Source organism: Asparagus officinalis, chromosome 1 (assembly GCF_001876935.1).
Source record: "Asparagus officinalis chromosome 1, Aspof.V1, whole genome shotgun sequence".
NCBI lineage: Eukaryota > Viridiplantae > Streptophyta > Magnoliopsida > Asparagales > Asparagaceae > Asparagus > Asparagus officinalis.
In genome coordinates this window covers 108,171,481-108,185,923 of record NC_033794.1, presented here as the reverse complement: position 1 = coordinate 108,185,923, position 14,443 = coordinate 108,171,481, and the positions used below count along the sequence as shown (strand labels likewise).

Here is a 14,443-nt window from a genome sequence, read left to right as displayed (position 1 = left end):
TGAGTTTTCGAGCCATGCTCACGCCCTGGCCACGCTTGGGCCCGGTTGGGTCAAGTCCGAGCACGGGGCTGAGCCCGGGTCTTAGGTCCAAATGGACAACCCTAATATAAGCACTACAACCATCAGATACTTAAAATGAAATATCTACCTAAGTCAACAGCTACATTAATTAACAACATATATATGTATTTGAGCTTACGTACCATAAATCTTATGCATGCTTAAAAAGCACAATGTCCAACATAGCACAAATCATTGAAGTAGGCAATCCTGAGACATCGTTAAACAAATAAAGAAATCTAATGCAATAAACATATGCGCTACCAATCTGAAATATGAAAAACGGAATAGAAACCTTTCTTAGTTAGTACACTATCAGACATCAAACTTACAGCATTTCTCTAAAGGTGACAGCTACTTCACTTACAAAGACCTTGAACATTAAACACATCATACTTTACATGGTAACCTCAAAACATTCTACATATACAGATAAAGTTATGTCTATTTTTATCAATTTCACTTATAATGGTAAGCAAGACCTTACCAAATAAATTAACCATATGTTGGAAGCAACTTACGATATATGATTATCAAACTTACTATTTTAACAGTTTATATAAGTTGTTTGTATAAATTGTTTTTATAAGCAACTTTTCATAAACTCCATCAATATACCAAACTGAACCTAAATATTACTAAGTGATGATCCCCCTCCTCAAAAGGAGGATAACTAGCAAGAAGAAGAGTGGTGCTACAGGGACCAAAAACATGAGACCCTACATGAAACATATGATGTGCCAGCTCACTGTCCCATGATGCACTCTTCATGTGCATCATGGGACAGAGTGATACGGGTGTATCTTCTCTTCGGAAAAGCGATCCTCATGAGAGCTTGAGGATAGGTGATTCTCATGATATCTTGAGAATAGAGGCGTGGGGAGCCATAGAGGACGGCGAAAGAAGTCAGAAGGAGTGAAACACAAAAGATCAGGAAAACAGGGTTGGGTTCTGGCCGGTCGACCGCGGTACCCATGCCGGTCGACCGGAGAAACCTGCACAAGGCAGGGTTTGCAGAAGCGCTCTGGCCGGTCGACCGGACCAGGATTGGCGGTCGACCGGATCGCGATATTTGGCTTTTCCTGGTTCGTTTTGGATTCTGTTTTGACAGGGATTCCTGATCCTTTTGGACTTGTTTATTTACAAGATTACCACCACGTTGTAAACCCTATAAATAGGGATTGTTTAGGGTTCTAAACAAGGAGGTTAGAGGCCAAGATGTAGTCCTAAAGGGTTTTAGGTCTAAGTGAAATCCTGATCAAAAGGATTAGGGTTTAGATTGTAATCAGATCTCAGAGAGAAGTGATCAAGAGAAATTCTAATAATTGTATTAGGGTTTAGAGAGAGAGTTGAGAGGTTGTTCTCAATTCTAGTGAGATTGTGAGGGAGAGATTGTAATCTTTTAGGTTGTTCTCAATTCTAGTGAGATTGTGAGGGAGAGATTGTAATCTTTTGTTCTTCATAATCTAGAGAAAGTATTTTCCTTCGCCTTATACTGAATTGTTCTTGTGTTTTGGTCATCCTCTTCTCAACCCACCTTTTGGTAATTCCGCGATCAAAGTGTGCTCGCACGGCGACTCGTATCAAGTTGGTATCAGAGCGATTAGATCCTGTGGAAGGGGGAACATGTGGATGTTCCTTACTCGATCGCAATACAAGAAGCTTGGCGAGATCCTTTTTCTTTGGAAAGAGTTCAGAGACTAAGGAAGAAGAAGATGACTGAAGAAAACAAAGATGGAGGGGCTCGAGAGTTTACTCAGCTGAAGTTCTAACTTGAAAGGGACTTCAAGTTTCTAAAGGGGGGACCCATGAGATAGGTGGTTCTCATGATATCTTGAGAATAGAGAGGCGTGGGGAGCCATAGAGGACGGCGAAAGAAGTCAGAAGGAGTGAAACGCAAAAGATCAGGAAAACAGGGTTGGGTTCTGGCCGGTCGACCGCGGTACCCATGCCGGTAGACCGGAGAAACCTGCACAAGGCAGGGTTTGCAGAAGCGCTCTGGCCGGTCGACCGGACCAGGATTGGCGGTCGACCGGATCGCGATATTTGGCTTTTTCTGGTTCGTTTTGGATTCTGTTTTGACAGGGATTCCTGATCCTTTTGGACTTGTTTATTTACAAGATTACCACCACATTGTAAACCCTATAAATAGGGATTGTTTAGGGTTCTAAACAAGAAGGTTAGAGGCCAAGATGTAGTCCTAAAGGGTTTTAGGTCTAAGTGAAATCCTGATCAAAAGGATTAGGGTTTAGATTGTAATCAGATCTCAGAGAGAAGTGATCAAGAGAAATTCTAATAATTGTATTAGGGTTTAGAGAGAGAGTTGAGAGGTTGTTCTCGATTCTAGTGAGATTGTGAGGGAGAGATTGTAATCTTTTGTTCTTCATAATCTAGAGAAGGTATTTTCCTTCGCCTTATACTGAATTGTTCTTGTATTTTGGTCATCCTCTTCTCAACCCACCTTTTGGTAATTCCGCGACCAAAGGGTGCTCGCACGGCGACTCGTATCACAGAGAGCCGACACATCACCTGTCCCATGTAGGGTCCCATGTTTTTGGGTGCCTAAGGCATTTTTCATATGATAACTTTGAGAACAATTATAGTTTTCCCCCAAGAAACCAACCTTAACTTAGACGCTATTTCGCGTGACCGCTCTAAATTACTTGTGTTTAAAAAACCGCCCCTGCCTATCATTCTATCAACGTCGAAACATCCGCATACTTTTGAATCCAATTTTTTTGTTAGTATTAATGAAATACTAATTATACCCTTTAGTTAAAACTGCGTATTAGAAAACATATCTAAATGTTTTCATTGCCAAGATTGGAGTAGCCAAAACATTACATTGCCAAAACATTGGAGATCACAATATTACAAGGACATAAAGTATAGATCACAACATTACAAGAACATAAAGTATCATTCATCTTAATATATACATTGATTTGTTAATACATAATCTCAAAACAAATCAAATATTCAAAATAAAGGCTACGGTCTAGCAATTCACGATATCATAATTACATAAACCAAAAAAAGTTGTTTGTTTGATCAACACAGTGGAGTGTAATGTTGGGGAAAACCCGTGTCGAGGAACCAAACCAACCGCCGATCAAAGAAGGCAAAATCCAACCAAAATCAATGCACAAACACCAGTTTTAACGTGGTTCGGCAATTGTCTACGTCCACGGGACAAGAAGGTGATGGAGTTTTTCACTAATAGAGAATAAGAGTATAAATTGAGATTACAAATCACTCGAAGGAACAAACTAATCTCACTACAAAGCTCTTAATCTATCCAAATAAACCTTAAACAAATAGCTCAGAAAATACATCTTTTCTGTGATCTAAATATCCCAAACTCTAGCCTTTAGAAACCCTAGAACGTATATTGGTATTTATACAAACACCAAAATCCAAATCAGAACAGGAAACTCAAATTGGGCCTGACCCGTTACGCGGTCGACCGCCACGGTTGACCACGACCAACAAACAGAACCTGGAAACTCCTACAGGGTCTGGCGATCGACCGTGGCGGTTGACCGTGACAAATGACAGAGCCCAAAAATATCCTACAGGGTCTCGCGGTCGATCGAGGCAGTCGACCACGCCAAATTCAGACTCCTCCTAGAGTCAGTGCACGTTCACGGTCGACCGGCCTTACGCCACGGTCGACCGCGCAGCTCCCAAACTGACTCATGCGGATCCCAACACCTGTTCTTCACCAAACTTCTTCACGGTTTTTTTAATTCTCCACCTCGGTGAAGTTTCTTCCAAAACTGAGCTGACACCAACCAAACCAAATGTCTCACTTGTAGCATCCAGTACGAAGTAAAACTATTCACGACAACGGACTCAATCCACAACAAGTCGAGATCCAAATAGGAGTGCGAACACTCACCCAAACGTTGATGTCTCTCACCAAATCGGCTGCATCAAAACTGACTACCTACGTATCCTCTTGCCCAAGGAATCAAGCCTTCATGCACGTAGTTCACCCAATGACCTCCAAAGGCCCTCAATCTAATAGAAAAGCACGCAACCCTCCTCCATCATCACCAAATCTGCGACTGATAGCACCTCCAATGACATCAAACTGAAGCGATCCAAACACCTCTGCCTGAGGTGAACCAATGGTCATGTCCAAACTATGCCTATCAGCTGCACTCAAAACAATCAACACATCATCTGCATCCGAAACCGAATGACCCCCCATGCTGTGTCACCTCAGCTGAAGTCCCAAATAATACAGAATGACCTGGAGTATGTGGAGTAATATCCACCTAATGTGGAGTAGCATCACCCTCTACCCGCTGCAATATCCAACTGATCTGATCAACACTCCCCACCTGTCGAGAGTCCAATGTGACATATCTGCTCAGAAAGAAATCAGAAGCTCCCAAATGATAGCCAAACAAGTCTCTGAATCTCAAGAGTGTTGAATATCATATCTCCATGATAGTGTTTTGATGATAACAATTTATACAGTGTGTGCACTAACTTTTATATGCAGATTTCAGTATCAGAATATGTACAAGTGCAAGTTGATTTCAAGGTATTTTGAAGTGAAGAAAATGAAGAACAAAAGAGATAATGTATTTTACATTTTCTTTACTTAGAATAATTGTACAAGCCTTGATCACACACACGCACACACACAATTTTAGAACACACTAACACAGGCTTAGTGTGTTGGTTAACTATAGAAATCCCCTATGTTAACCATTAGAATTATAGTTAAAACTTGATTATAAAAACTCTTTATAGCAGAATTTTTACTCTTAGTAGTCGACTAATTAGAATAGTAGTCGACTACTCATGTATAAAACTCAAATACATGTTTCTGTCAATTTACAGTATAGTCGACTACAATAGATTATAGTCGATTACTCAGGTGTTTGACAGAAACATAAGTTTCTGTTATTTTACAGTGTAGTCGACTAATGTCAACAATAGTCGACTACTGAACTCAAATTTTATTTTATCAGTTTCTGTCAAAATACAGTGTAGTCGACTAATGGGCTTTGTAGTCGACTACTGAGAAAATTTTCCGAAAACACAGAGTCTGTTTCAACTCAATGTAGTCGACTAATATCAACAGTAGTCGACTACAGATACAGTTTTTCCAGTTTTCAAAGTTTGAATATCTGACAGTTTATAGCCGTTTTTAAACGTTTTTAAAGTTCAAAAAATTGTCTTTTCAAGGGCTATAAATAGGTTATTGGTTCAGAAAAATTACAGAGACTTACATACCCATAAGCTTTGATCTTTGTGCAATTTTTCAAGTGAAAAATATTCAGATTTTAAGAAAAAGAGAAGTTTCTGAAATTGCATCTGTACATTATTCAAAAACCTATTGTTAAGGTAATTTACAGAGATTAAAAGAATCCTAAGCCACTGCTGCACTTCACTACACATTCAAGGCTTATAGGATCAATTGTTTTCTTGCTTCAACAAGGATTTCTCTCGGGTTTGAGAGGGTTGATCTCTTGGTTTAGAGATTGGTGTTCAAATTGGCAAGATGTTTGTCAATTGGTGTTGCAATTTGCAGGGACTTGCAAATTGGTCAGGTTTGCGTTTGATGGGTTGATCTCTTGGTTTAGAGATTGGTGTTCAAATTGGTAAGGTGTTTGTCAATTGGTGTTGCAATTTGCAGGGACTTGCAAATTGATCAGGTTTGCGTTTGATTTTGTAAGTTTATTCAAAATCATAGTGGAAACTCTCAAGCAGGATTTGTTTGGGGACTGGATGTACAACGGATTGGTGGAACCAGTATAAAATCCTTGTGTTTGTGATTGTGAATTTCTGAGATTACCATTTTTCTTTGCAATTTATAATATACTTTGCATTAATTTTAAAAGAATACTATTCACCCCCCCTCTAGTGTTCAAGTGTATCTATTTCAGATCCTACATTTGGTATCAGAGCGAGGTGAAAGATGGCATCGACAAATTCTTCACAATTCAAAGAAGGTCACTCAACAAATCGTCCACCAATGTTCGATGGATTGAACTACAACTATTGGAAGTGTCGGATGAAGATTTACCTTCAATCAATTGGCTACGAACTTTGAAATGTCGTGGAAACGAAATATGAAAAGCCAACCACTCCTTTCGCGGAATGGACTACATCTCAAAGAAAAAATGCAAACTTGGATTCTAAAGCAATGAATGCCTTATTTTGTGCACTTGACAAGAATGAGTTCAATAGGGTGTCAACGGCCACATCTGCATACGATTTTTGGCATACACTTGAGGTAACTCATGAATGTACAAATAAAGTTAAAGAATCTAAAATTTCTATTCTTGTGCACAGATTTGAATTATTCAAGATGACGGAAAATGAGACTATAGGAGAAATGTTCACAAGATTCACCGACATCACAAATTCTCTCATTGGTCTTGGAAAAACATATACACAAGTGGAGATGGTAAGAAAGATACTTCGATCACTTACTCCACAATGGGAAAAGAAAGTTACCGCTATTGAAGAAGCCAATGATTTATCAACTCTTACGGTTGAAAATCTTATTGGTAATCTTATGGCATATGAAGTTCAAATTGAAGATAGAAAGAATGATGAAGAATCAAAGAACAAGAAAGTTCTTGCATTCAATACTACTTCCGATTTTTAAACTTAAGAAAGCATTATATGGTCTTAAACAAGCACCTCGTGCATGGTATGATAGATTAAAGAAATTTCTTTTAACTTCAGGTTTTGATATTGGAAAAGTTGATTCAACATTGTTTATTAAGAAAATAAATAAAGATATTTTACTAATTCAAATATATGTAGATGATATTATTTTTGGTTCTACTAACAATAATCTTTGTCAAGAATTTGCTAAGAATATGCAGGATGAATTTGAAATGAGTCACATGGGTGAACTAAATTTCTTTCTTGGACTTCAAATTAAACAATTGAAAGAAGGAATTTTCATCAATCAAAGCAAGTACGCAAAAGATTTACTTAAAAGATTCGGATTGGAAAATTCAACAAGCAAACCAACACCTATGAGCACCACTACATCACTTGACAAAGATGAAAATGGTAAGAATGTTGATCAAAAGCTCTATCGAGGTATGATTGGATCACTTCTTTACATTACTGCTAGTAGACCTGATATTATGTTTAGTGTATGTTTATGTGCTAGATTTTAATCTAATCAAAAAGAATCACATCTTAAAGCAGTAAAAAGAATTTTTAGATATATTAAAGATACTACAAATTATGGTTTATTTTATCCTAAACATAGTTCTTTTGATTTAATATCATATAGTGATGCTGATTTTGCCGGATGTAAATCTGATAGAAAAAGTACAAGTGGAGCATGTTATTTCTTAGGACATTCATTTGTATCTTGGTTTAGTAAAAAACAAAATTCGGTGTCATTATCTACGACTGAAGTTGAATATATTGCTGCAAGTCTTGCATGTGCACAAATATTATGGATAAAACAAACTTTAACTGATTATGGAATAAATTGTCCCATATCATCTATTATGTGTGATAATTCTAGTACAATTAATTTATCTAAAAATCCTATTCAACACTCACGTACAAAACACATTAATATTAGACATCATTTTTTACGTGATCATGTGTTTAAAGGTGACATTTCATTAGAATTTATACCTACAAATAAACAAATAGCAGATATATTAACAAAACCTCTAAAAGAAGAAATTTATGTTAAATTAAGAAGAGAATTAGGTATATGTTCAATTGAAGATTTAAATTAATTTTTAAAACAAACATATATACATTTATACCCTAAATAGTCGACTAATTTGACTTATAGTCGATTACATGCACAAGTCTTACAAATAATTTTTCTGAAAAATTACAGTGTAGTCGACTACTTGCCTTTATAGTCGACTACTCAACGTTAAAATCTTAAAATCAACTTTCTGTTGTTTACAGTGTAGTCGACCACAATACAGAATAGTCGACTACTCTGAGTTAAAAACTAAAACTCATCTTTCTGTCGATCACAGTGTAATCGACTACTCTCACTATTAGTCGACTACTGATTCTGAACTTTCAGTTTTACAGTTTTTAAGCCAAGTGGATTTTTTCTTAGATTTAAACCCAAAACCCAATACCCATACCTGTTTCAGTTAAGTCAAATTCATCTCAACCTGACTAATGTGGCTTATAGTCGACTACATGTACAAGTCTTTCTAATATTTTTTCCTGAAAAATTTCAATATAGTTGATCTTTACATTTTCTGTTATTTATCTATCTAATCATGTCTAGATCTAAGAAAGCTAAGCAAACCCATACTTCTGTTAATGATGAAATCATCATCTATTTAAAAAGTCCTGATTTATTAGAAGAATTTAACAAAATATCAACTTTTGAAGTTCTTCCAGGACGATTTGTGAAATTTGATGATTTTATTCCCTGGAATTTTGGGTCATATTTTGAAAATGTGGGCTTGCTTGAATTATTCTCTGCTGAAAATAAAAAACCCATATATCCATTTCTTGTGCAACTGTTCTATACTAATATAGAACGTGTGGGAACTATTGGTGGTTCTGAAAAACTCAAAACTCTTGTTAAAGGAATAGAGATTGACTTAACTTCAAAGTCAATTGGTAAAATCTTCAATATTCATTATCAAGGAGTTTCTCTTAGGTCTGTTAGGATGAATGACTCAGATTTGCTATCTAATCATATTTTTCTTCCTGGATATGGCAAACCTTTAAATAACTCAAACAAACTTCGTCCAATTCCTAGGTTGATTGCTCGAATCCTAGCCTATAACTTGTTTCCAAAGACTGGGAGTTTTCATTTCATTTCCCTAGATTTAGCAAAAGCTCTATATGCTATAATGGGAAATATTCAAGTTAGTTGGGCTGAAGTTTACTTTGATAATCTTCTGACAATTCCAAGAGGATTTCTTCCTTATGGTGCATTTCTAACTAAAATCTTTGACAAATTCCATGTCGATCTCCAATCTGAAAATTCTGTTGTCCGTTCAATTAAATTTTTTGATTCAAATGCCCTAACTAGGATGAAATTGACAAACTTTGAAATTCAAGAACAAAATCCTCAAAATGAACCTGAACCTCATCAAGAAGAAATTCCACAATCCTCAACTCAAGCAGGAGCTTCTTCAAGTCAACCACCACCATTTCCTACAGAACCCTCATGCTTTTCAGACGTGCAATACAACACTTTAAGTGCACGTATCCTTGAACTTGAAACTGGTAAAAGAGCTCTATATGCACAGAATTCATACATCATTAGTAATCAAGAAGAGCTAATCAAGAAGTTTGAAGACTTGGACATAAAGCTTAATACGTATTTTCAAGGACAGCAACCTCCTCCAGCACCTTAAGATGTTTTTATATTAAGTATCAAAACAATTATGTTATTCTGTTTAAGTTTCAAAAACTATGTGGTTGTGTGTTGTTAGGACTTATGTAATATGTTTCTTATGTTGCTACTATATCACTTATGTTAATTATGTGTTTTTATTATCTATAATAATGTTTGGTTAGATAATGCATGTCACTACTAGAAATATGAGTATTAACTACGGAACTATAGCGACGGACATTTCTGTCGCTATAAGGAGACTTATAGCGACGGAAATATCCGTCACTATAGTTCCGTCGGCAATACACTTATACCGACGGAAAAGGTATTATTGGCGACGGAAAATTTTTGTCGCCATTAATTTCCCGACAGAAAATATCTGTCGATAAAAAGTCGACGTTAAAATTTTTTAGCGACGGATTTTTCAAGTTATGGTGACGGAAATGCCGTTGCTAATGAACAACTTTTAGCGACGGAAATTTCGTAGCTAAAATAACTTTTAGCGACGGAAATTCCGTAGCTAAAACTACTTTTGGCGACGGAATTTCCGTCGCGAAAAAATAAAAAAAAAAAAAAAAATTTTGGCGCGGGCTTGCCCAAAAATTTTGTGGCATCCGCGCCCGACAGAAGGTATTTCCCCTCAAATCCTTCTCTCATTTCCCCCCTCTATTCATTTCCCCCCCCCTCCCTCCCCTTCTCTCGTCAGCACCACAATCGCCGCCAACCCTCGCCCGCTGTGTCGCCGCCCCTCGCCCATTCTCCACTCCCTCCATCCTCCGCTCCCTCGCCCGCCGCGTCGACCACCCTCGCAGTCCTCCTCCTCCTCGCGTCCACCGCCCTCGCCCATCCTCCGCTCCTCCATCCTCCACTCCCTCGCCCGCCACATCGCCGCCTCAAGTCCTCCTCCTCCTCGCCCCGCCACCCCCCCGGCCGCCCTAAAACAGAGGCGGCAGTCTCACAAGGGGACGCGGCGACGACCACGATCCAGCGCCACTTCCACCGGTACCTCTCTCCGATCCTCTCCAACCTAGGGTTCCAAGAGCTTGCCATGGCCGTCCTCTCCCTCTCCTCCACTCTCTTTCTTCATATTCCCTCCCAAAATTATGCTCTGATCAGCGCTCTGACGAGGCGGTGTGAAATCAAATCCCTTGAAATAAACCCTAAGATTTCCCCAATTTCTGTTCACATGTTGCTTTTTGATGTAGCTTACAGCGCCCAGATATTGAAATATCAGGGATTCTCCCGCTTCTCCACCGTCACTGAAGCATCATCGGCCCTCGGAATGGCTCCGATAACTGATTTAACGTTGAAATCAGGGTTTTTAGATTCAATTGTTAGGGGTAAGTGGTTTTTATGATGAATTTACAGACGAGAGTAAGGAATCTCATCAGAGGGGAGTTCTTGGAGTCCCGATCGGAGTCTTCAATCGATGTTATCAATACTGTAAGCCTCGATCTTTTCACTTTATGCTTTCCCAATGGATTGATATTGAATTTGCTGAAAAAAGTGTTTTTTAAATAATAATAGGCGACACAAGAAGTAGTTTCTAGGATTCCATTGACTACAGACAAAGAGTTTAAAGCGGCGGTTAGCGCTGCGAAAAAAGATTTTCCTAAATGGAAGAATACTCCAGTTACTTCAAGGCAGCGAGTTATGTTCAAGCTCCAAGAGCTCATTCGAAGAGTCATGGTAATTTGTTTTGAAAAATGTTTACTTTGTAGCAAGGGTCAATTACTAATGGTATATGTGTTTCTATTTCAGGATAAGCTTGCTATGAATATTACAACTGAACAGGGGAAGACACTTAAAGATGCTCAGGGTGATGTTTTCCGTGGTTTAGGTTAGTTTAACACCAAATCTAAATTTCCATTAAAGTCTGCATGTATTATTTCGTAATGAACCAATATGTTAGGGATGATCGACAATTGGACATTGTTGCTTATTTTATTTAGTGAAAAACATAATTTAGATGGATGCGTAATTTGCACAATTGTTTCTTGGTATGTTATTGTAGAGGTGGTGGAGCATGCTTGTGGGATGGCAACACTCCAGATAGGGGAATACGTGTCAAATGTTTCAAGTGGAATCGATTCAAGGAAACCAAGTTCTACAACTGGTTTGACTCTGCTTGCTACTTCAACTAAATCATATATAGATAAATAATGACTAGATATTTGTTCTAAGGTCTAGTTATCTATGTAGATGTTCCCAATGGCTGTGACATGTGGTAACACTTTTGTTTGTTACATTTTTTATAAGTAATTTGAGGACATATACACTACATTAACCCCCACTAAAAAAACAATAAAAAGAAAATAAAAACATCATTATTACTTATGCAGACTGGTTACTTGCTGGTTTATGTATCCATATATTATCCTATACTATGTGATTTGGTGAAGGGGTAATAAAAATATAGCTATATAGTATATAGTAATATTAGCATACTGTGAGCTAGTCTGAGCTTACGTGTGGTTGCCTAATGCTGATTATATGAGCTTGTTTGCATACTCTGATGGCTTGCCTAATGACATTTCATGTTCTCCTTCCTCCCTATTATTTTTGATAAATATTGTTGAACGTGTTTATATTTTTGATGTTCACCATGTATTTTTGATGTTGCAAGTTTCGTGGATTTTTTAATTTTTATTTTTAGTTTTAAGGGCTTGGAGAAAATGTAGTAGTAAGTTTATTTTTGCAATAAATTTTGGAGTAAGCTAAAGAGCTATCAATATATAGAAATATTAGTTTTCTTTATTATCAATAAACTCGAAATCAAGTCTTTTTATGAAAATACTATAGGGATTGTTATTTTGTTCCTAAGCATCTAAAGGTTGTTATATACTTTTTTAAATATGCACTAAATATAATGACAATGGAGTTAAAGTTTCAATTCCTTTATTTATTCCTTGCAAGAAACATACATCCCAGAAAATAGTGCATCAAATCATTTAGTCAATCAAATTTTGTAATCAATTTGCATTTTTTATCCAAATGATCTTATACTGATACTGATTTGTGTATCATGTACTAATTGAGACACTATTATAGTTTAATCAAATCATATGTCATATTTTACCACTAAAATGCATGCTGTCTCCCCCCTTAATGTAGACAAAAAGCTCCTCAACATAGAGCAATTAAGTGAGGGTTATGTTGAAGATTACCCAATGTTTTCATGTGTTGACTACTAAGCTTCTTGGAAATCATGACATGTAAAAACTAGAGCAGGCTCTAGTGGACTTGTTGGGATCCTTCATATGTATGGATTTAATGTTCACAAAGTCAAAGACATGATATGTATGAACATATGATGCATTTTTCAATCTTATGTGTACTAACTTAAGGATTTAATAAATTTAAAAAGTATGTATGTATATCGTCGTGTTGTGCTTGTCCATTTTCCTTAGGGGCTGTGTGTTTGCATAAGGGGGAGGGCGAGGGTTATGGCGAGGGCGAGGGTGAGAGTTATGGCGAGGGTGAGGGTTAGGGTTAATTAGGTGAGTGTTAGGGTTAGGGTTAGGTGAGGGTTAGGGTTAGGTGAGGGTGAGAGTTATGGCGAGGGTGAGGGTTAGGGTTAGGTAGGTGAGTGTTAGGGTTATGCGGATTTAGTGCATGTACGAGTGCGTACATGCATATACGCGTGCATGCGTGTACATAAGAATATGTGCGTGCGTATAATACATAAGAATATGCCATGATACTCTCTTATTGCTATACTTGAATGTCATGCCATGTTGTTAACGTTTGATTTATATTTGCAGGCCGAGACTTCTAGACAAGGTGGAGCTAGTGATGAGGATGATGATAATGATGATGATGATCAAGAGGACTGATTTGTTTTTTTACCTTTGAAAACAATGAATGAGTGTGTTGTATAAACAATATTTATCATGGGGTGTACTGTATAAATAATGTTTATTATGTTAGGATATTTTAATTAAATTATATATGTTATATATGCATAAGAATGAATATTATAATGCTGATCGAATAGGGTTTTAAATTTATTATATTATTGTACAGGTTTTTTCAATTTTTAAATTATTATTAAAAAAATATTGGAAATATTTAGCAACGGATTAGCCGTCGCTAAATAGACTTTTAGCGACGGAAAACAGATACAGGGGACAAATATTACCGACGGATTTTCCGTCGTTAATGTTAATGGCGATGGAAAATTCATTTTATTTTTATTTTCTAAAAATAGTTATAGCGACGGATTTTTCGTCGCTAATAAGTTTTAGCGACGGATTTTCCATAGCTAAAAGTGGTTATAGCGACGGAAAATCCGTCGCTAATGTTTTTTTATTTTTTAAAAAAAATAATGCGACGGATTATACGTCGCTAATTTTCCGTCGTTAAAATTTAGCGACGGAAAATCCATCGCTAAAACTGATTTTAGCTACCCTCACTGTACTGACGGTTTTTTGGCGACGGAATTTTATTTTTTCCGTCGCTAAAGGTTTTAGCGACGGATTTTCGACTTTTAGCGACGGATTTTTCCGTCGCTAAAAGTCATGTTTCTAGCAGTGCTACATATTTTAAACAGATCATGGTGATGAACATTGTGGAACTTTTGGTCTTTATGGCAAGTCTTTTGAACCGTTACAACATTAATATAAACATGTTATTAATATGTTATATATTAATTATAATAAAATATATAATAAAAAGATGTTATAATATTTAGTTTGTATTATTATAGTATTATAAAATTAAATATAATACAATATTATATTATATACTATATTATAATATTACATTGTACTTTAATGCGTTATATTATATTACAACTATTACATATTATTTTCAAATAATAATATATATACTTATTTTGGTATATATCAATTTGTTATTGTTATATATTATATAATTTCTTAAAACATTATTATTTTATTATTAATTTAATATTATATGTTGAATATCATATCTCCATGATAGTGTTTTGATGATAACAATTTATACAGTGTGTGCACTAACTTTTATATGCAGATTTCAATATCAGAATATGTACAAGTGCAAGTTGATTTCAAGGCATTTTGAAGTGAAGAA

The 14,443-nt window shown here is 36.5% G+C and overlaps 1 protein-coding gene across 3 annotated transcripts; it reads left to right on the top strand.

Annotated features, from left to right (window-relative positions):
* LOC109828898 (methylmalonate-semialdehyde dehydrogenase [acylating], mitochondrial-like) lies at positions 10,076-13,347 on the top strand. 3 transcript variants are annotated; one of them, XM_020395886.1, is made up of 6 exons: positions 10,076-10,390; positions 10,594-10,831; positions 10,916-11,077; positions 11,150-11,228; positions 11,403-11,504; positions 13,153-13,347. In XM_020395886.1, the coding sequence occupies exons 2-6, from the start codon at positions 10,742-10,744 to the stop codon at positions 13,164-13,166; spliced, it is 447 nt and encodes a 148-aa protein (XP_020251475.1). In that variant the 5' UTR covers positions 10,076-10,390; positions 10,594-10,741; the 3' UTR covers positions 13,167-13,347. The 3 variants fall into 3 exon arrangements, with proteins under 3 accessions (XP_020251475.1, XP_020251476.1, XP_020251474.1); XM_020395887.1 differs by having other exon boundaries at positions 10,076-10,831; positions 11,183-11,228; XM_020395885.1 differs by having other exon boundaries at positions 10,076-10,831.

Excerpts from the sequence above, each read along its gene's own strand:
- LOC109828898 (XM_020395886.1), top strand. The coding sequence starts at position 10,742 with ATGATGAATTTACAGACGAGAGTAAGGAATCTCATCAGAGGGGAGTTC. Across the intron at positions 10,832-10,915 it reads CAATCGATGTTATCAATACT|GCGACACAAGAAGTAGTTTC; the intron begins GTAAGCCTCGAT and ends AAATAATAATAG. Across the intron at positions 11,229-11,402 it reads TGATGTTTTCCGTGGTTTAG|AGGTGGTGGAGCATGCTTGT; the intron begins GTTAGTTTAACA and ends ATGTTATTGTAG.